General features: G+C 48.1%; 1 protein-coding gene across 1 annotated transcript in view; it reads left to right on the top strand.

Annotated features, from left to right (window-relative positions):
* The window catches only part of DIPK2B (divergent protein kinase domain 2B), a 104156-nt gene that overhangs the window by 20825 nt on the left and 59956 nt on the right, over positions 1-23375 (top strand). Inside the window, exon 2 of the mRNA XM_066599992.1 lies at positions 7884-8148. Within this exon, the coding sequence (XP_066456089.1) occupies positions 7884-8148 (265 nt within the window). The remainder of the gene's footprint in view (positions 1-7883; positions 8149-23375) is intronic.

The raw sequence follows: 23375 nt of genomic DNA, 5'->3' as shown, positions 1-23375 counted from the left end.
TGCAGTAGTGTGGAGGCTGCTTTTTGCAGTGTTGCACTTTTTTTTTTTTGTTATATCGGCCGTGCAGAGCATTGCGCCCTGCAGTAATACTCCAGGGACAGAAGTGTGGAGGCAGGGACAGAAGACATATTATTGATTGAATCTAGGCAGTGGGCCTTTTCTAAAAAATATTGGGCAAAAAATCTATTTGGCCTGCCTGTCACTGTGCTCAGTGTTCTGGGTCCGTGTGTGCTGGGGGTAGTAGTTCTACAAAATCATACGCAGCCAGCTAAGTGTTACAGCAGGTTTGCGCCAAATTATTTCCTGGCGTTCCGTAAGCGAAGTCAGCCTCCAACCACAGGCCAATAAGCGGCACATTTAATTACAGCGTTCTGTTTCTGCACTACTGGGAATACACCATGCTGAGGGGTAGGGGTAGGCCTAGAGGACATGGACGCGGGCGAGGACGCGGAGGCCCAAGTCAGGGTGTGGGCACAGGCCGAGCCAGTGCGGTGGCCAGGGGTAGAGGCAGGGCCAGACCGAATAATCCACCAACTGTTTCCCAAAGCGCCCCCTCGCGCCATGCCACCCTGCAGAGGTCAAGGTGCTCTACGGTGTGGCAGTTTTTCACAGAGACGCCTGACGACCGACGAACAGTGGTGTGCAACCTTTGTCGCGCCAAGATCAGCTGGGGAGGCACCACCACCAGCATGCGCAGGCATATGATGGCCAAGCACCCCACAAGGTGGGACAATGCCCGTTCACCGCCTCCGGTTTGCACCACTGCCTCTCCCCCTGTGCCCCAACCTGCCACTGAGATCCAACCCCCCTCTGAGGACACAGGCACTACCGTCTCCTGGCCTGCACCCACACCCTCACCTCCGCTGTCCTCGGCCCCATCCAGCAATGTCTCTCAGCGCAACGTCCAGATGTCGCTAGCGCCACTGTTTGAGCGCAAGCGCAAGTACGCCGCCACGCACCCGCACGCTCAAGCGTTAAACGTGCACATTGCCAAATTGATCAGCCTGGAGATGCTGCCGTATAGGCTTGTGGAAAGGGAAGCTTTCAAAAGCATGATGGCAGCGGCGGCCCCGCGCTACTCGGCTCCCAGTCGCCACTACTTTTCCCGATGTGCCGTCCCAGGCCTGCACGACCACGTCTCCCACAACATTGTACGCGCCCTCACCAACGCGGTTACTGCCAAGGTCCACTTAACAACAGACACGTGGACAAGCACAGGCGGGCAGGGCCACTATATCTCCCTGACGGCACATTGGGTGAATTTAGTTGAGGCTGGGACAGAGTCAGAGCCTGGGACCGCTCACGTCCTACCCACCCCCAGAATTGCGTGCCCCAGCTCGGTGGTGGTATCTGTGGCGGTGTATGCTTCCTCCACTAAACCACCCTCCTCCTCCTCCTACGCAACCTCTGTCTCGCAATCAAGATGTGTCAGCAGCAGCACGTCGCCAGCAGTCGGTGTCGCGCGGCGTGGCAGCACAGCGGTGGGCAAGCGTCAGCAGGCCGTGCTGAAACTACTCAGCTTAGGAGAGAAGAGGCACACGGCCCACGAACTGCTGCAGGGTCTGACAGAGCAGACCGACCGCTGGCTTGTGCCGCTGAGCCTCCAACCGGGCATGGTCGTGTGTGACAACGGCCGTAACCTGGTGGCGGCTCTGCAGCTCGGCAGCCTCACGCACGTGCCATGCCTGGCCCATGTCTTTAATTTGGTGGTTCAGCGCTTTCTGAAAAGCTACCCACACTTGTCATACCTGCTCGGAAAGGTGCGCCAGCTCTGCGCACATTTCCGCAAGTCCCACACGCACGCTGCCACCCTGCGGACACTGCAACATCGGTTTAATCTGCAACTGCACCGATTGCTGTGCGACGTGCCCACACAGTGGAACTCTACGCTCCACATGTTGGCCAGGCTCTATGAGCAGCGTAGAGCTATTGTGGAATACCAACTCCAACATGGGCAGCGTAGTGGGAGTCAGCCTCCTCAATTCTTTACAGAAGAGTGGGCCTGGTTGGCAGACATCTGCCAGGTCCTTGGAAACTTTGAGGAGTCTACCCAGATGGTGAGCGGGGATGCTGCAATCATTAGCGTCACCATTCCTCTGCTATGCCTCTTGAGAAGTTCCCTGCAAAGCATAAAGGCAGACGCTTTGGAATCGGAAACAGAGGCGGGGGAAGACAGTATGTCGCTGGATAGTCAGAGCAACCTCATGTCTATATCTCAGCGCGTTGAGGAGGAGGGGGAGGAGCATGAGGAGGAGGGGGAAGAGACAGCTTTGCCCACTGCTGAGGGGACAGATGCTGCTTGCCTGTCATCCTTTCAGCGTCTATGGCCAGAGGAGGAGGAGGAGGAGGGGGAGGAGCATGAGGAGGAGGGGGAAGAGACAGCTTGGCCCACTGCTGAGGGTACAGATGCAGCTTGCCTGTCATCCTTTCAGCGTGTATGGCCAGAGGAGGAGGAGGAAGAGGAGGAGGAGGAGGATCCTGAAAGTGATCTTCCGAGTGAGGACAGCCATGTGTTGCGAACAGGTACCCTGGCACACATGGCAGGCTTCATGTTAGGATGCCTTTCTCGTGACCCTCGCGTTACACGCATTCTGGCCACTAAGGATTACTGGGTGTACACGCTGCTCGACGCACGGTATAAGGAGAGCCTTTCCACTCTCATTCCCGAAGAGGAAAGGGGTTCGAGAATGATGCTATACCACAGGGCGCTGGTGGACAAACTGATGGTAAACTTCCCATCCGACAGCGCTAGTTGCCGAAGGCGCAGTTCCGCGGCCCAGGTAGCAGGGGAGGTGCAGAGATCAGGCAGCATGTACAGCGCAGGCAGGGGAACACTCTCTAAGGCCTTTGACAGCTTTATGGCTCCCCAGCAAGACTGTGTCACCGGTCCCCAGTCAAGGCTGAGTTGGCAGGAGCACTGTAAAAGGATGGTGAGGGAGTACGTAACCGATCGCACGACCATCCTCGGTGACGCCTCTGCCCCCTACAACTACTGGGTGTCGAAGCTGGACACGTGGCCTGAACTCGCGCTGTATGCCCTGGAGGTGCTTGCTTGTCCTGCGGCTAGCGTCTTGTCAGAGAGTGTGTTTAGTGTGGCTGGGGGAATCATCACAGATAAGCGTACCCACCTGTCAACCGACAGTGCCGACAGGCTTACACTCATCAAGATGAACAAAGCCTGGATTTCCCCAGACTTCTCTTCTCCACCAGCGGACAGCAGCGGTACCTAAACAATACGTAGGCTGCACCCGCGGATGGAAGCATCGTTCTCTATCACCATCCAAAACGGGGACCTTTTTACTTCATCTTTCTGTGTATAATATTCCTCCTCCTCCGCCTGCTCCTCCTCCTGAAACCTCACGTAATCACGCCGAACAGACAATTTTTCTTAGGCCCACAAGGCTCAGTCATATAATTTTTGTAAACAATTTTTATACGTTTCAATGCTCATTAAAGCGTTGAAACTTTCACCTCAACCAATTTTTATTTTAACTGGGCTGCCTCCAGGCCTAGTTACCAATTAAGCCACATTAACCAAAGCGATTAATGGGTTTCACCTGCCCTCTTGGTTGGGCATGGGCAATTTTTCTCAGGTACATTAGTACTGTTGGTACACCAATTTTTGGGGGCCCTCGCCTACAGTGTAATCAAATTAATTTTTAGCCCACCTGCATTACAGCTGACGTTACATCAGCTGTGTTGGGCACTGCAATGGGATATATTTATGTACCGCCGGTGGCTTCCTGGCACCCACCCATGCTGTGGGTCCACAGGGAGTTGTAACTACATGTGTCCACTTCTAAAGAACCCCAGTCTGACTGGGGCATGCAGTGTGGGCCGAAGCCCACCTGCATTAAACATGAATTTATTACCTCAGCTGTGTTGGGCACTGCAATGGGATATACTTATGTACCGCTGGTGGGTTCCAGGGAGCCACCCATGCTGTGGGTCCACAGGGAGTTGTAACTACATGTGTCCACTTCTAAAGAACCCCAGTCTGACTGGGGCATGCAGTGTGGGCCGAAGCCCACCTGCATTAAACATGAATTTATTACCTCAGCTGTGATAGGCAATGCAATGGGATATATTTATCTACCGCCGGTGGCTTCCTGGCACCCACCCATGCTGTCGGTCCACACGGAGTTGTAACTACATGTGTCCACTTCTAAAGAACCCCAGTCTGACTGGGGCATGCAGTGTGGGCCGAAGCCCACCTGCATTAAACATGACATTATTACCTCAGCTGTGATGGGCAATGCAATGGGATATATTTATGTACCGCCGGTGGGTTCCAGGGAGCCACCCATGCTGTGGGTCCACAGGGAGTTGTAACTACATGTGTCCACTTCTAAAGAACCCCAGTCTGACTGGGGCATGCAGTGTGGGCCGAAGCCCACCTGCATTAAACATGACATTATTACCTCAGCTGTGATGGGCAATGCAATGGGATATATTTATGCACCGCCGGTGGGTTCCAGGGAGCCACCCATGCTGTGGGTCCACAGGGAGTTGTAACTACATGTGTCCACTTCTAAAGAACCCCAGTCTGACTGGGGCATGCAGTGTGGGCCGAAGCCCACCTGCATTAAACATGACATTATTACCTCAGCTGTGATGGGCACTGCAATGGGATTTATTTATGTACCGCCGGTGGGTTCCAGGGAGCCACCCATGCTGTGGGTGCACACGGAATTCCCATTGCGGAGTTGTACCTGCCTGTGACTATTTATAAAAAACCGCGGTCTGACTGGGGCATGCAGACACCTTGACAGAATGAATAGTGTGTGGCACATAGGTTCCCCATTGCTATGCCCACGTGTGCAGCTCCAGATGGAGGTGGCACAGGATTGGATTTCTCATTGCTTATGTACAGCATTGTGGACTATCGCCCCGCCCCTTTTAAAGAGGGTCGCTGCCTAGCCGTGCCAACCCTCTGCAGTGTGTGCCTGCGGTTCCTCCTCATGGCAGACGCACTTATAAATAGACATGAGTGTGGCGTGGCATGAGGGCAGCTGAAGGCTGGGCAGGGACAGTTTGGTGTGCTGTGGACACTGGGTCGTGGGGGGGGTGGTTGGTCAGCATGTAACCCAGGAGAAGTGGCAGCAGAGTGTCATGCAGGCAGTGATTGTGCTTTGTTGGAGGTAGTGTGGTGTTTAGCAAAGTTATGCATTGCTAATGAGGGCTTTTCAGAAGTAAAAGTTGTTGGAAGGGGGGGGGGCCCACTCTTACCACTATTGTGGCTTAATAGTGGGACCTGGGAACTTGAGATGCAGCCCAACATGTAGCCCCTCGCCTGCCCTATCCGTTGCTGTGTCGTTCCCATCACTTTCTTGAATTGTCCAGATTTTCACAAATGAAAACCTTAGCGAGCATCGGCGATATACAAAAATGCTCGGGTCGCCCATTGACTTCAATGGGGTTCGTTACTCGAAACGAACCCTCGAGCATCGCGATAATTTCGTCCCGAGTAACGAGCACCCGAGCATTTTGGTGCTCGCTCATCTCTAGAAACCAGCATCAACATGTTGCAAGCTGACTGTGCAGGCTATGACATGCGTGGGCTTGATTCAATTTTTTTTCTTGGTTCTCCCCTGTGGTACTATTGTATCTTGACGCCACCGGAAGTATGGGTGGAGACAAGATACAGGCTGCTTGACAGGTCGGTGATGCCTCCAGGAGCTGATTGCCTGCCATGAGAAAGGTCCTAGCACACCGCAGCAATCACTCTCACCAGAGCAGACATCCCTCTTCCTTCTCCCCGTGGTGAACCGCTAGGTGGCACCTGCACTGACAGTGTGATACTGCAGCTGCTCTAGGAGTCCCCCTGCTGTGAGGCTGTGCCCTCCCATCTCCCCCGGCAAAGCCGTTGTGCTGTGACTTATGAAGCCGCAGAGCATCTCCCCTGGCCATTTGCTCCCTCACAGCTCCCTCCACAGAAATGTCTGTGCCATTGTGCTGCCTCTCAGCTCTGTCACAGACGTTGGCTCTCTGCTGCTGTAGCCACTGAGATCTCACTCCCCCGCTCAGTGTCTGCCGCTGCTGCCAGTGACGCCAGCTCTCTGCTGCTGTGGTCGCTGACAAACATAAAAAGACGGAATAACACCCATGATCTCTTCGTGTTAGCTCGTCATTCTTAAATCGTGTTTCCCCAAGTTAGTGTTATGGCTCTGCGGAAGTGTATTAATTCACCTGACAGTTGCATTTGTGGTTACCATACAGTGTTGAAGCAACAGCTGAATGTTACAGACTTTGTGAAAAAAGTATACTTCATAGTTGCTCATAGTTGGTCAAAAAATGTCCTCCGAGAAGCTTTGGTACCTCCACATAAAGTCCTTCTACCACCTCTCCACATAAAATTGAGATTGATGAAACCATTTGTGAAATCACTTCCAAGAGATGGAGAATGCTTCAAGTATTTGGCCACTTAGTTTCCAGGACTCTCAGAGGCAAAATTGAAGGAAGGTGTGTTCATTGGACCAGACATTAGAAGGCTTATAGCTGATTAAGAGTTTGTCAATACCATGATGGATTCTCAAAAAGAAGGGTAGATTTCATTTATAGAGGTCGTAGATAAATTTTTAGGCAATAAGAAAGATCCTAACTACAAAAAGATTGTCGGATGAATGCTGAAAGCATTTCAAGCTTTAGGTTGCCTGATGAGTTTGAAAGTACATTTCCTCCAATCCCACATTGACTACTTTCCTGAAAATTTGGGAGCTGTAAGTGAAGAACAAGGTGTACGATTCCACTAGGACATTAAAGAAATGGAAAGAGGATACCAGGGAAAATAGAGCATTACAATGATGGCAGACTACTGTTGAATGCTTCAGAGAGACATTCCAGATGCTACTCACAAGCGTAACTGTACCAAGAGGACCCCCACAGGGAAGAAGAAACGATTTTAGTGTGTTTTAGTATGCTCATTTCAGTTCAAAAATGATTTTCATGTAAAATTTATAATAAAAAATTAATTTTATAAGTCTATTTTCACTTATTTTGAGGTATTGCCTTATTTAACATAGATACCTGAATTGTCAGGAAACTTGATGTCCTATGACAAAACGGAGGTCATTTTCGGATTCAGTGTACCAAAAAATATAAATATTACGTGGAATAACCAAAACAGCTCTTAAAAACTTTTTTTTTGCAGACCTGTGTATTAATTAATTGATAATAGATTTTTTATGTTTAATATGCAGTGTGTAAGCAAAGTCAAGAACTTTGCAACATATATGTTTTTCATATATATTTTTCTCATTATTAAAAAACAAACTATGCCATACGTGGTGTGTGAGGATGGTTTCCCATCTGCATTGAAACCTCCAGTAGGAGGTTCTGTTGCAGATCGGGCGCTAAATACCGGAAGAAAAGAGCTGCATGCAGTGCTTTTTCTTCCGGCTAAAAGCCAGGCAGCTGAGCAAAAAGCAAACAGATTCCATTATAGTCAACTGTGTCCATTTGGTGCTGTTCGGTTCTGTCCTAAGACAGAGCTGTTTGGTAACAGGGATTCCCCTTTTCTGCTCCCGAATAGAGCAGGAAAGCAGAAACCCCAACGCAGGTGTGAAACCGTCCTAAGAAATACAATATGGTAAAAAAAAAAGTTTGGTAAGAGAAGCAATCTTCTAGATATGACACCTTCTTAGCCATTGAAAGGCATCATATCTAGAAGAATATTCCGTTTCTCTTATTGTTACATACATTATGGTAAAATGAACAGTATAATTTTTATGATGTCACAAGTTGACAATATAAAGGTTCATAAAAATGGCAAACACTAAGAATGAATTCTGTATGGACCTCTACAAGCACGCAGATATAGATATGTTCTTATAGCTAAAAACAGATTCCGGGACTCAGAAATAATACCAGCCTTCTGTTTCCAGGTTTCAGAGCTGGCTTGCTCCACATCTCCGGCTTCCCCCTCCTGATCTTCAGACTTACTCTGGGAACTATACGGATGATGGAGAAAGCTGGAGACCTGTTGAGATTTCTCGGTTGTCCAGTAAAGAGCAACATGACTTGGCCGACAAGAGGATCTGCAGCAACTTCAACAAGAGGAAAACTTGCAGCATTGAAGGGACATTAAAGAAAACAGAAAGGTTTCAAAAGTGGATGGCAGCTAAACGTTTAACCCCAGATCTGGTACAAGTGGGTGTTTGTTTCAAATTTACAGCGTGATTCAATATTAGAGAACAATGTATATAATAATAATCTTTACATAGCGCCAACATATTTTGCAGCGCTTACAAGACAGGGGAAATATATAGCTATTCTCTAATAGAATTATCCTCCTCATTGGTGGAGAGCTATGACCTTTATCTTTTTACCTACGCAGCACTATTCTCTTCTATGAGCTACGTCAGGTAAAGCACCTCAGCCCCACTGATAGATAGGGCTGAACTGCAATACTCTACTCACCCAATGGAGGAAAGTATTGCGCTAATGATTGTGAAGGGCAGTGGTAATAGGCTTGTCAAGGAATTGTTGTTTACGAAGTTACCAAAAAATACTTTTTTTATGTTTTATCCCCTGAATTGTCTTTCATGCTCCTTTTCTGTATTTCAATGCATTTCACACATCTAAGTTCAGTAAGTAGTGCAGTAGGAGAATTTCGGTATTGTGGCCGTAATAGAGACACTCAAATACTGCTGCATAATGTCTGTCTGAAACGCATAAGCTGCTTAAAGGGATTGTTTGCTTCTTCACAGACACTTCAAGGCTGGAAAACAAAGTACAGGGTGGTTTACAAGTTATAGAGTTAGGCCGCCTGCACACGGGCAGAAATCCCGCGGCGGGATTTCTGCTGCTCAAAGCCTGCATAGGATTGTGTTAACAAACGCAATCCTATGCAGACGGCCGCGGTTTGGCCGTGCGAAATCTCATGCGGCAAACAAACCGCGGCATGTCCTACTCCTGTGGTTTTAGCGCATTTTAGGCATCAGAAAGTTTGCGTCTATTAGAAGCAGTGGTTTCTTATAGAACCGTTCAGATGAAGGAATTTTAAATGCGCAAAAAGCTTGCAACTATAAAAGGTATGACATGTGTGGCTACAATGCACACATCTAAGGTCCGGGGTGCGAGAAAAGATAGGACCTGACCCATCTTTGGTGCGCGATGCGCAGGAGTTTCCGTAGACTCCTATGTGAGCTCAATACCATGCACCTCCGATCGTGTGAACGGGCAATTTCACTACTAATTCAGCTCAAGACTTCATAGCTGGAAATCACCCATTCACGCGATTTTTTTTTTGTGCAGTACAGCCATGATCTTTTCACCCTCCTATACTGCGCTAAAACCACAAGTCCTAAATGCAAGCCAACAATTGAATGACGAATGGGAATCATTCGCTTCTCGCTTGCCATTCATTTTATGCAGGCATAGAAATTATCATTGGCTCATTCACTTCTCGTTCAGTTTAAACAACGAATCTCGTTAAATGAGTTAAGGATGAATCTGCTTCTCTAAACGGGCTGCACGAGAACAAACTAGCTAGTGATGACTTCAAAGGCTCGTTTGCTTGTGCAAACAAGAATCGTACAGTCTAAAAGGAGCCTTAGGCTTCTTTCACATGAGCACATGCATTTACACGCTGGCCGCATAGTGGGCAAAAATCACGTGAAAGGAAAAAAGCCACGATCCAGTCTCAATCATACAGCTCTTTCCCACAAGCGTATATCAGCCGGCTGTTTTCACGGGCGGCCAACATAAGCTGTGATCTGATGCATTGGATTCCAATGCATCAGATCGCATGGACGTATTTCTGAGATGTTAAAGCGCCCGGCCGGCCAATATAACGCCGGGCATATTTATGCCGGGCCCAAAAGATAGTCCTAAATCTATCTTTTGGGCTGGAATATGTCGGCTACTGCATGGGAGCCCATGACAGAGGCCCGAGGTGGTAGGGAGTTTAGCAGCATGGCTGCTAATTCACTCCCTCTGCTCTCCTCCCCCCATGCAGGCTCACCTCTGCTCTCCTCCCCGCTCGTTCTTTGCAATAGGAGAGGGGTGGGCCAGGGGTGGAGCTAAGCACCGGCCCATTCCGCCTCCTACTATTGCTGGCTGCAAATAAGGGGCAGGACGTGGGTGGAGCTAATCTCTCACCCTCTCCCTGCCCCTTGTCCATAGCCATCAATAGGAGGAGGATGAACGGGACAGCGCTTAGCTCCGTCCCCGCCCCACCCCCTCCCATAGCAAGGAACGAGCGGGGAAGAGAGCAGAAGTAAGCCTGTGATGGGGAAGGAGGGGAAAGAGGTGACGGCATTGTAGTTTCGGTGCATATGGTCCAGTACCCATGCTGTCTGAACTGGTGCACAAACGTTTGATTTGTGCGCCCGTTCACCAGTTGTATCTCTCCCAATGTAGTGTATATTGGCCAGCCGTGAAAACAGCGGCCAATATACGGTTTTTGGAAAGAAGCCGTAATTTTGCGTTTGCTCGTCCATTCACACTGGCAGGTGTGGCGTATAAGCGAAAATAGATGTCGCAGCGTGGAAATCCCTGTCGGCATAACTACTTGGAATGACTTGTAATGCTTAAAGGGGTTGTCCCGCTGCAGCAAGTGGGTCTATACACTTCTGTATGGCCATATTAATGCACTTTGTAATATACATTGTGCATTAATTATGAGCCATACAGAAGTTATAAAAAGTTTTATACTTACCTGCTCCGTTGCTGGCGTCCTCGTCTCCATGGTTTCGGACTAATTTTCGGCCTCTGATGGCCAAATTAGCCGCGCTTGCGCAGTCCGGGTCTTCTGCTTTCTTCAATGGAGCCTCTCGTGCAGGATGCCGGCTCCGTGTAGCTCCGCCCCGTCACGTGCCGATTCCAGCCAATCAGGAGGCTGGAATCGGCAATGGACCGCACAGAAGAGCTGCGGTCCACGGAGGAAGAGGATCCCGGCGGCCATCTTCACCGGTAAGTATAGAAGTCACCGGAGCGCGGGGATTCAGGTAAGCGCTCCGGTAAGCTTTCTTTAGGTCCCTGCATCGGGGTTGTCTCGCGCCGAACGGGGGGGGGGGGGAGTTGAAAAAAAAAAACCCGTTTCGGCGCGGGACAACCCCTTTAACTACAGCCAGCTGCAATCTTTTACCAGTGTTGGATGCTGCTAAACGCCATATGCACTGCTAAACATAGAAGCCTATTGGAGCCTCCAGTGTATCTCGGCAAAAGATAGGGCAAGACCTAGTGTAAAAAAAAAAAATCAATCACCATTTTCAGTTGCTGATGTTCTATTTTTTCCGGCGCAATGTTTTTACACTTAAAAATTGCTCATCCGAAAGGACACATTAGAATCCAATGCTTCAGATGGTCACAATTTTTTGACGCAGCTACATTAGCTGTGTATATATGTTTTTGTAAATAAGGTCTCATGCTGCGCTTCTTCATTACAAAGACTAGTAAACGGTGAGAACTAAAGCCAGGTTTATACACCATTTATTTGTTCTGAAATTTCAGTTTTAGGCCTCGTTCACAAGAGCTCTGTTTTCATGCATTAAGGGCACGTGAGAAGAGCACTTCCATAAAAAACAATGGTTTCCTATAGAAGAGTTCACGGTAAGGAATTTTAGACGCTCTAAATACTCGCACCAATCAAAGATAGTACATGTGACTGCAAAGCTCGCATCTGAGGTCCGTGTTGCAAGAAAAGATAGGACCTAACCTATCTTTGATGCGCAATGTGCAGGAGTTTCCATAGACTTCTGTGGGAGCTGGAGTCTATGGAAACTGCTGCGCAGGAAAATGAGATTACAAATCTCATTAGAAGGATTTCTGCCGACAGAGGGAATTCCTTGCTGCTTACCGCGGGAAATTTAAAATATGCTGCCCAGAAGCACATTTTAACTGTATCGATGTAAACTTCTGTTAGTCTCCGCGGGGATGAGCGGACTCTCCAAAGGTTTTCTTAATCCCTGTGGGAAATAACAGAAGTTTACAGCAGGATATTTAAAATGTGCTTCTGCGCAGCACATTTTAAATGTCCCACTGTAAGCAGCTGGGAATTCCTCCAGCCCTGCTGCAGGGCAATTCCTCAGCAGCGGTGGGCAGTAGAGGACTCCCTCCACCTCTTTTCCCAAGGAATTTCCCTATAGCAGGAAGAAAAGGGGGGTGGTTACAGAGCTTCCCCAAGAGCGTGGGAGGAGAGGGTGGGGCTAGAGAGAGCCAGCCTCTAGCCCCACCCCCTCTTTGCTATGGGGGATCCCTGTGTGAAGCCCTATAGCCCCGTCCCTCTCTCTTGCCCTGCCCACTCTCTCTGTGCTATGGGGAATCTCCTTTGGAGATCCCCATACCAGGGATAGACAGTGGGGCTAAGGGGGATTAACCCGTAGCAGGGAAAGACAGAGCTGGGCTATGGGTTAATTCCCCATAGCCCCGCTCTCCGTCTCCCTGCTATGGGGAAGTCTCGAAACCCTGCAAGGCTTCTTCTCTTTCTCCTCCTGGAGCAGTTGCCCATTCACGCAATCTTTAGTGCAGTATAGGCGCGAGTTTTTTGCACCTATACTGCGCTAAAACCATACTCATGTGAACAAGGCCTTACAGTTACAGGGAAAAGTAAGTGAACCCATTGGAATTACCAAAACTTTTGAATTGATTACTAATAAAATATTGTTTGGTTGTGACCTATGTCACAATTATAGACAAATACAATCTAACTAACCTAATAATATACAAACTGTTGTATCATTCATGTCTTTTATTGAGCATATTGAGTAAACATCCATATTGGATTCAGAAAAGGTAAGTGAACCTCTGTTTTAATTACTTCTCCTAGAGCTAATTGGCAAAGTTTCAATGGAATGGGTAATCTCATCTCACACTTTTATGGCATATTCACAAAAGTCTGCAAAAGCATTGCTAAGGGCTTGAGTGTACGGCAATGAATGGTTAGAAAAATTATCTACGAATTGAAAAAAATTCATGCTGCAAAGATCACTCTAAGGGCTCTTTCACACGAGCGCATATTCATCCACCGTTTTCACGGTCGGTCAATATACGCTATGATCTGATGCATTGGATTCCAATGTATCAGAACGCACAACTGTATTCCTGTAACATAAAAGCGCCCGGCCGGGCCAATATCACCCGACCGTATTCCTGCAACGTAAAAGCGGCCGGCCGGGCCAATATATCCCCAGGCACTTTTACGTCGAGCCCAAAAGATAGTCCTGGAACTATCTTTCGGGACAGAATACGTCAGCCGCTGCATAGGCTCCCATGGGAGCCAATGACAGCGGCCGGAGAAGGGAGGTGGGAAGGAGTTTAGCAGTGTGACTTATTGGAGATGATTGTTGCTAAAGGGGATCTACAAGTTGACAAATTCAAGGGTTCACCTACCTTTTCTCCCTGCCCTTTGGGTGCTTATTTAACGTGCTCAATAAAAGATATGAATAATACAACATTCTTTAGTTTTTAGTTCAGTTAGATTGTGTGTGTCTATAATTGTGACTTAGATAACAATCAGACTACATTTTATTAGTAGTCAATGAAGAAATTCAGGGCATTCTGCAGGATTTGCTAATTTCTTGCAATTGTATTCATTTAGGCCGAATGCACATGGCCGAGTCGGATTCTGCATGCAGGATACTGCAGTGTAATCTGACTCTGTGCCCGGCTGGAGACCCCGGCGTACCTGTCTGAATGGTTCTTTTCTGTGTTGTGGATGTTCCGGCCGTCGCGCTGGCGCACATGGGCAGTACAGAAAATAGCGTGCCATCGCTAGACGATGACGTGGAATCCACGACATTGTGGAAGAACCGCGGGTCAGATGGCTTCCAATGACTTCAATGGAAGCTGTCCACACAGAATCCACGCTGGAATAGGACAATTGATTTCCACTCTTGAACATAGAAAAGTGATTTTTCCATAGCATGTCTATGGGCAGTATTTGCTGCGGAATCCAGAGGTGGACACCCGCTCCGGATTCTGCAATGCAAATACGCCTGTGTGGAGGAGCCCTAAAGTGTACGCATAAAAAGCACAGAGAATAGAACCCATTGATCTCACTGGGTTCGATCTCATTAACGATTCTTGTGCGTATTTGCGCACCAAAAGGCCCTATAGAAGTCTATAAAAGTTGCCCAAATATGTAATATGCTGCGCAATTCTATAAAAAATAGAATGTATCCTAATTAGGCTAAATAGCTAATATAAATAGCTAATAAATAATAGTTAAATAGATAATATATAATAGTTAAATCAGTGCAGGAGGGAGTGTCGCTCAAGCGTAGGAACAGGGCCTGCATGTGCAAAAACATACAGTACTATGCAGAGGCATAACTTAAAGCTTCTGGGCCCCAATGCAAAACCAGTAACAGGGCTCTCAACTATAACGCTTTATTCATAGCACTGGGCTCCCTATATGGAGAAGAGAGGCCTAATGGGACCCCCAAGGGTCCTGGGCCCAGGTGTAACTGTGTCCTCTGCATCCTATATAGCTGCACCCATGGCACTATGCACAGGCACACATGCAAATCAACCCTGTACACTGCACAAATACATTGCACTGAGGCAAGTATATTCTCAAATGCACTCGTCTGAAGAAGCCCTAATGCTTAGGCTACTCAATTAAATTGATATTTAATAAGTTTAATTGAAGGACCATTATAGTATGCTGCATTAGTGATTAGTGACTATTTTTTATGCTAGTTTTGTATTCTGTTGCTTAATATTTACTATATTTCTAAGGATGTGACCACAAGACACAGTTAGGCCTCATGTCCACTTGCAAATTATTATTTAAAATCTGCAGCGTTTTTTTCTGCACGCGGATCCACGCCCCATAGGGATGCATTAGACCCCCGCAGGTATTTAAATACCTGTGGATGTCATTTTTCCCTGCAGGCGCGGGTCTCGCGTGCAGGAAAAAATCCGGACCATGCTCCATTTGGTGCGGGTCTCCCGCAGGCTTCTATTGAAGCTTATGGAAGCCATCCGGATCCGCGGTAGACCTAAAATCAGAATATACTCACCTGCTGCGGGCCGTGCCTGTCTTCCCTTCTTCCCGGCCGGATCTTCTTGCTTCGGCCTGGCAGATGTGCCCGGCGCATGCGTGCGGCACGCAGCCGGCGTGCCGAGTACATCCGCCCGGCCGAAAAAAAGAAGATCCGGCCGGGAAGAAGGGAAGACACGCACGGGCCGCAGCAGGTGAGTATATTCTATTTTCAGCCCTCATGTCCGCGGGGCAGGAGAGACCCGCTGCGGATTCTCCATGGACATGAGGCCTTAGCCCTCGGCCCAAACCATGACTGCATGCAAATGTCCACACAGTTTTCTGCCAAAATGTGCAGCCATTGGTTACCACTGGTGGTTGTAGTTTGGCTGAGTGCACCATGTGATTTCACCCTCAGGACTCCGGAGTCCTTAGGTTGGAAAAATCTGGCGTATGATCTGCCACTTTTATTGCCATTTAACAAGGTCTAATTGTTAATTTGCCAATATCTACAACTTGTTGTTTTCAGAAAATTATACCTAAAATGGTATTCATGCACAAAGCAAGCAAAAAGCACAAGCAACAGCATAAACCTGGCACTATTACAGCAATACTAATAAAGGGGTCTGTGAAAGTTCTGCTGCAAGAAACGCATTCAAACTGATTGAATCAGCCATCTGTTAGATATGCATATTAGATAGTTATTGTCTGCTCTCGCTATTTTGCTGCAATTCCTGAATTCACTTTTGTAAATATTTTGATTGCTGCTATTTACATCAAATTTGCTTAGGAGTCTTATAGTAATTACAGAAGTAGCTAATGAGGACATGTGCAAAATGCAATTAACATAACTTTGAGAAACAGGAGCCTTGGATATATAACATTTCAAGTAACATTTCCTGAAAAGGCAATCTGTTTTCTTTCTCAGCAATTAGTATAAGATGCATTTGATGTGATTTGAATATGATTGAAGTATTTATTTATACAAGGATGACACATTTGTTTAAAAATAGTCAATATGTGGTATTAGTTACGATTAACATAGTGGGAGCTGTCAGCAGAAAGTGCCGTATAATCAATGTTTTAATTAATGCTCAACTTGAGATGTATTCTGTAAAACAATCCTGCATACTACTGTATGTTAAGGGGTTGGCTGGTTAAGAAAATCCATTTTCAAATAACTAATTAGAACACTCTGAATTAATGAAGCCAGAACTTGTCTCACTTCGAAGGACCTGGCATTACACAGACACCCCGTTGACTTCAGTGAGCACTATATAATACTACATATGTCCTGTGGTGGCACTGCCGTTCCCCTTTAAGAGTAGAGTTGGTTACTGAGAGTCCGATCAGTAAGACACCGCGTGATTGTCTTACTTTCAGGTGGGGAGGGGTTTCTCCTTGTGGAGACCACCTAGGAGGAGTGAGGAGACTTAAAGAGATATTCAGGTTAGAAATGCACTTTTTAAATTTAGAACCAAATCATTCAAAACAATAAAAACAAATGGGCATTTATTGTCCTCAGTCTTGGCGATCCAGCGTTGCAGCCCTGCAACTCTATCGATCTCTGTTGATATTGGAAGTCAGGCAACCACTGCCTGCCAATCAGAGGGCACGACATCACTGTTCCAAACTCTTGGCATCATGGTGCCCAGGATTTGAGCACTGATGTCAGGAGAACTGGTGGTGATGCTGTGGCCTTTGATTGGCCGGCAGCATTCATTTGACTTCGGGTGTCAACAGAAACCGGGAGCGTTGCAGGGCTGTAGCGTTGGATCGCCAAGGCTGAAGACGACAAGTACCTGTTTGTTTTACTGTTTTAAGTGATTTGACTCTAAATTTAAAGAGTGCATTTCTAACTGGATAAACCCCTTTAAAAGGCCATGGAATGTTCATCTGGGAAATTTGGTAAGCAAATCGGAGATGTTACAATCTCTTGGAAATGGCATTTATTAGAAGCTAGCTTTCCTACAAATCAATATCTGCTTTTAACATGCCTTATAAAATGACTGGGAATATAAGCCACACCACAGTCTTCTCCAGAAGGAAAAGGACAGACAGCTATTTTTGCCTCTTCTTAGGATATTGGAGGCTTCTAGCCAGCTGGGTGAGAGACCTTCTAATAGCTGGCACTGCCGAGGCATTGTAACATGCCTTATTTTTAGATATGCAAACATTAAGGAGACATCTAGTAAAACGTTGTTAGTGTTTCCTTTCTAGCTAAACTCCTAAAGTCTTTTTCCTGAGATGGTCATGTGATCTCATTCTGACCAGCTCAGATTTACTTTGGTTTGTGTATTCCCAAATTAGTCAGTTTCTCAGTAAGGAAAATATCTGTTTGATGATACTACATGGAACCTACCGGAGAAGCTCTTTAAAGGGGAACATAACCACTCCTATCACAGTTACTGCTAATGATTAGAAGCTTTTGTCACACGGTTATAATGAAGGAGATCACAGCTCATTCTCCTGACTGTATATTTATGGACTGTACCTTATTTAGGTGAATACAGAAGTTGGTGTCAGTCTTGGGATGGTAAAGGCTGTAGTTGTGATGTTATGCTGATGCATATGGAATTGGTAGCAAAGAGTAGTAAAAAGTAAAGTGGGGAGAAATCTCAGAATCAGGATGGCGCCTGATTGGTATCAACCAGGAGGCTGCATTGCATGGAAGTGTCTGTAGTATACTTAGAAGATGTTCAGAGTGTGACAGACAATCAGATGAGGAGTGCAGGGATGGAAATTTTTTTTTTCCGTCAGAGTGACCCTTTATGGCAGTTGTCCTAGCTGGACAAGTATTATCTATATACCTTTATGGTTACGTTATCACATTCATTAAGTTGCATGGATACCATGTAACACTATTTATCCCCAGCAGTGGTCACTGTATGGAAAAAGATATGGATGCCCACAGTTTCCTTGGCAATAATTGCTAATGATTGGGGATTTAGTAGTCAAAATGGCAGTGCTCAGTGATTTGCCAGGATGGCTTGCTTCTGTCTAGGTGGAGCATATAGTATGTTAGGAAAGAAGACAATGTCTATCTAGTACAGCCCCTTATTGTTGATCCAGAGCAAGGCAAAAAACAAACAGTGAGACAGAAGCCAATTTAGCCCATTTGGGGGAAAAAATTCCTTCCCGACTCATAATCAGCGGAGGTGGGTAGCGGGGGGGAGAGAGGAAGAGATCTCTCTCACTCTCTCCCCCGCAAGCTCCGCCCCCTCCCTCCCCCCCGAGCACAATTGGACAAGAATGTAGTTACTCGAGAAGAGCGAGGCTTGCTCGAGTAACTGGCTTATCCGAGTGTGCTTGCTCATCTCTACTGATTATTTAACCCCTTAGTGAGATTTTTGGCTTTTTTCCATTTAAAAAATCATAACTCCTTCATTTATCCATCGACGTTGCTGTATGAGTGCTTGTTCTTGGCAGGACGAGTTGTATTTTTCCATTGTACTATTTATTGTACCATATAATGTACTGAAAACTTTTAAAAAATTCTAAGTGGAGAGAAATAGAAAAAAATGACATTCCACCATCTTTTGTGCGTCCTGTTTCACGGCACACAAACTGCAACAAAAATGACCTGATAACTTTATTCTATGGGTCAGTATGATTACTACGAGACCAAACTTATATACTTTTTTTTTTGCTGTACTACTTGTATTTTTTTCAAAGATATTTAATTTTTTAAAATTATTTTCTGTCTCTATTTTCTGCGCACAATAAGTTTTCAATTTTTTTGATGACATAGTTATGTGAGGGCTCATTTTGTGTGGTATGTCCTGTCGTTTCCGTTGGTACCATTTGTGAATACAAACGACTTTTTGATCACTTTTTATTACATTTTTTTCTTGGACATAGGGTGACCAAAAAAGCGCATTTCTGGCGTTCTTTATTTTTTTCGGATGTCGTTAACTGTGGGGGCATAAATAATGCATTATTTTGATATATCGTGCTTTTACGGACGCAGCGATACCAAACACATATTTTGCTTTATTATTTAGATTCTTTTATTGCAAATATGGCAAAAGGTTTTTTTTTTTAACTTTTATTACTTTTATTTTTTTGTTTAATAATAGAGATGAGCGAGCACCAAAATGCTCGGCTGCTCGTTACTCGAGACGAACTTTTCGCGATGCTCGAGGGTTCGTTTCGAGTAACGAACCCCATTGAAGTCAATGGGCGACCCGAGCATTTTTGTATATCGCCGATACTCGCTATGGTTTTCATTTGTGAAAATCTGGGCAATTCAAGAAAGTGATGGGAACGACACAGAAACGGATAGGGCAGGCGAGGGGCTACATGTTGGGCTGCATCTCAAGTTCCCAGGTCCCACTATTAAGCCACAATAGCGGCAAGAGTGGCTCCCCCCTCCCAACAACTTTTACTTCTGAAAAGCCCTCATTAGCAATGCATACCTTAGCTAAGCACCACACTACCTCCAACAAAGCACAATCACTGCCTGCATGACACTCCGCTGCCACTTCTCCTGGGTTACATGCTGCCAAACACCCCCCCCCCCCACGACCCAGGGTCCACAGCGCACACCAAACTGTCCCTGCCCAGCCTTCAGCTGCCCTCATGCCACGCCACCCTCATGTCTATTTATAAGTGCGTCTGCCATGAGGAGGAACCGCAGGCACACACTGCAGAGGGTTGGCACGGCTAGGCAGCGACCTTCTTTAAAAGGGGCGGGGCAATAGCCCACAATGCTGTACAGAAGCAATGAGAAATCCAATCCTGTGCCACCTCCATCAGGAGCTGTACACGTGGGCATAGCAATGGGGAACCTATGTGCCACACACTATTCATTCTGTCAAGGTGTCTGCATGCCCCAGTCAGACCGCGATTTTTTATAAATAGTCACAGGCAGGTACAACTCCGCAATGGGAATTCCGTGTGCACCCACAGCATGGGTGGCTCCCTGGAACCCACCGGCTGTATATTAATGTATCCCATTGCAGTGCCCATCACAGCTGAGGTAACGTCCGATTAAATTCAGGTGGGCTTCGGCCCACACTGCATGCCCCAGTCAGACTGGGGTTCTTTAGAAGTAGACACATGCAGAACCAACTCCCTGTGGACCGACAGCATGGGTGGGTGCCAGGAAGCCAGCGGCGGTACATAAATATATCCCATTGCAGTGCCCAACACAGCTGAGGTAATGTCGTGCTTAATGCAGGTGGGCTTCGGCCCACACTGCATGCCCCAGTCAGACTGGGGTTCTTTAGAAGTAGACACATGCAGTTACAACTCCCTGTGGACCCACAGCATGGGTGGGTGCCAGGAAGCCACCGGCGGTACATAAATATATTCCATTGCATTGCCCATCACAGCTGAGGTAAAGTCATGTTTAATGCAGGTGGGCTTCGGCCCACACTGCATGCCCCAGTCAGACTGGGGTTCTTTAGAAGTGGACACATGCAGTTACAACTCCCTGTGGACCGACAGCATGGGTGGGTGCCAGGAAGCCACCAGCGGTACATAAATATATCCCATTGCAGTGCCCAACACAGCTGATGTAACGTCAGCTTTAATGCAGGTGGGCTAAAAATTCATTTTATTACACTGTAGGCGAGGGCCCCCAAAAATTGGTGTACCAACAGTACTAATGTACCTGAGACAAATTGCCCATGCCCAACCAAGAGGGCAGGTGAAATCCATTAATCGCTTTGGTTAATGTGGCTTAATTGGTAACTAGGCCTGGAGGCAGCCCAGTTAAAATAAAAATTGGTTGAGGTGAAAGTTTCAACGCTTTAATGAGCATTGAAATGTATAAAAATTGTTTAGAAAAATTATATGACTGAGCCTTGTGGGCCTAAGAAAAATTGCCCGTTCGGCGTGATTATGTGAGGTTTCAGGAGGAGGAGCAGGAGGAGGAGGAGGAATATTATACACAGATTGATGAAGCAAAAAGGTCCCCGTTTTTGATGGTGATAGAGAGCGATGCTTCCATCCGCGGGTGCAGCCTACGTATTGCTTAGGTATCGCTGCTGTCCGCTGGTGCAAAAAAGAAGTCTGGGGAAATCCAGGCTTTGTTCATCTTGATGAGTGTAAGCCTGTCGGCACTGTCGGTTGACAGGTGGGTACGCTTATCCGTGATGATTCCCCCAGCCACACTAAACACACTCTCTGACAAGACGCTAGCCGCAGGACAAGCAAGCACCTCCAGGGCATACAGCGCGAGTTCAGGCCACGTGTCCAGCTTTGACACCCAGTAGTTGTAGGGGGCAGAGGCGTCACCGAGGACGGTCGTGCGATCGGCTACGTACTCTCTCACCATCCTTTTACAGTGCTCCCGCCAACTCAGCCTCGACTGGGGACCGGTGACACAGTCTTGCTGGGGAGCCAGAAAGCTGGCAAAGGCCTTGGAGAATGGTCCCCTGCCTGCGCTGTACATGCTGCCTGATCTCTGCGCCTCCCCTGCTACCTGGCCCGCGGAAATGCGCCTTCGGCCACTAGCGCTGTCGGATGGGAAGTTTACCATCAGTTTGTCCACCAGCGCCCTGTGGTATAGCATCATTCTCGAACCCCTTTCTTCTTCGGGAATGAGAGTGGAAAGGTTCTCCTTATACCGTGGGTCGAGCAGTGTGTACACCCAGTAATCCATAGTGGCCAGAATGCGTGTAACGCGAGGATCACGAGAAAGGCAACCTAACATGAAGTCAGCCATGTGTGCCAGGGTACCTGTACGCAACACATGGCTGTCCTCACTCGGAAGATCACTTTCAGGATCCTCCTCCTCCTCCTCCTCCTCCTCCTCTAGCCATACACGCTGAAAGGATGACAGGCAAGCAGCATGTGTACCCTCAGCAGTGGGCCAAGCTGTCTCTTCCCCCTCCTCCTCATGCTCCTCCCCCTCCGCCTCCTCCTCTGGCCATACACACTGAAAGGATGACAGGCAAGCAGCATGTGTACCCTCAGCAGTGGGCCAAGCTGTCTCTTCCCCCTCCTCCTCATCTTCCTCCTCCTCCTCCTCACCACGCTGAGATATAGACAGGAGGGTGCTCTGACTATCCAGCGACATACTGTCTTCCCCCGCCTCCGTTTCCGAGTGCAAAGCGTCTGCCTTTATGCTTTGCAGGGAACTTCTCAAGAGGCATAGCAGAGGAATGGTGACGCTAATGATTGCAGCATCCCCGCTCAGCATCTAGGTAGACTCCTCAAAGTTTCCAAGGACCTGGCAGATGTCTGCCAACCAGGCCCACTCTTCTGTAAATAATTGAGGAGGCTGACTCCCACTACGCCACCCATGTTGGAGTTGGTATTCCGCAATAGCTCTACGCTGCTCATAGAGCCTGGCCAACATGTGGAGCGTAGAGTTCCACTGTGTCGGCACGTCGCACAGCAATCGGTGCACTGGCAGATGAAACCGATGTTGCAGTGTCCGCAGGGTGGCAGCGTCCGTCTTGGAGTTGCGGAAATGTGCGCTGACCCGGCGCACCTTTCCGAGAAGGTATGACAAGTGTGGGTAGCTTTTCAGAAAGCGCTGAACCACCAAATTAAAGACATGGGCCAGGCATGGCACGTGCGTGAGGCTGCCGAGCTGCAGAGCCGCCACAAGGTTACGGCCGTTGTCACACACGACCATGCCCGGTTGGAGGCTCAGCGGCGCAAGCCAGCGGTCGGTCTGCTCTGTCAGACCCTGCAGCAGTTCATGGGCCGTCTGACTCTTCTCTCCTAAGCTGAGTAGTTTCAGCACGGCCTGCTGACGCTTGCCCACCGCTGTGCTGCCATGCCGCGCGACACTGACTGCTGGCGACGTGCTGCTGCTGACACATCTTGATTGCGAGACAGAGGTTGCGTAGAAGGAGGGGGAGGGTGGTTTAGTGGAGGAAGCATACACCGCCGCAGATACCACCACCGAGCTGGGGCACGCAATTCGGGGGGTGGGTAGGACGTGAGTGGTCCCAGGCTCTGACTCTATCCCAGCCTGCACTAAATTCACCCAATGTGCCGTCAGGGAGATATAGTGGCCCTGCCCGCCTGTGCTTGTCCACGTGTCTGTTGTTAAGTGGACCTTGGCAGTAACCACGTTGGTGAGGGTGCGTGCAATGTTGCGGGAGACATGGTCGTGCAGGGCTGGGACGGCACATCGGGAAAAGTAGTGGCGACTGGGAACCGAGTAGCGCGGGGCCGCCGCCGCCATCATGCTTTTGAAAGCCTCCGTTTCCACAAGCCTATACGGCAGCATCTCCAGGCTGATCAATTTGGCAATGTGCACGTTTAACGCTTGAGCGTGCGGGTACGTGGCGGCGTACTTGCGCTCGCGCTCAAACAGTGGCGCTAGCGACGTCTGGACGCTGCGCTGAGAGACAGTGCTGGATGGGGCCGAGGACAGCGGAGGTGAGGGTGTGGGTGCAGGCCAGGAGACGGTAGTGCCTGTGTCCTCAGAGGGGGGTTGGATCTCAGTGGCAGGTTGGGGCACAGAGGGAGAGGCAGTGGTGCA

Source organism: Eleutherodactylus coqui, chromosome 4 (assembly GCF_035609145.1).
Source record: "Eleutherodactylus coqui strain aEleCoq1 chromosome 4, aEleCoq1.hap1, whole genome shotgun sequence".
Classification (NCBI taxonomy): Eukaryota; Metazoa; Chordata; class Amphibia; order Anura; family Eleutherodactylidae; genus Eleutherodactylus; species Eleutherodactylus coqui.
Note: the sequence above shows the minus strand (reverse complement) of the source record. Positions and strands in the feature narration are given on the sequence as shown.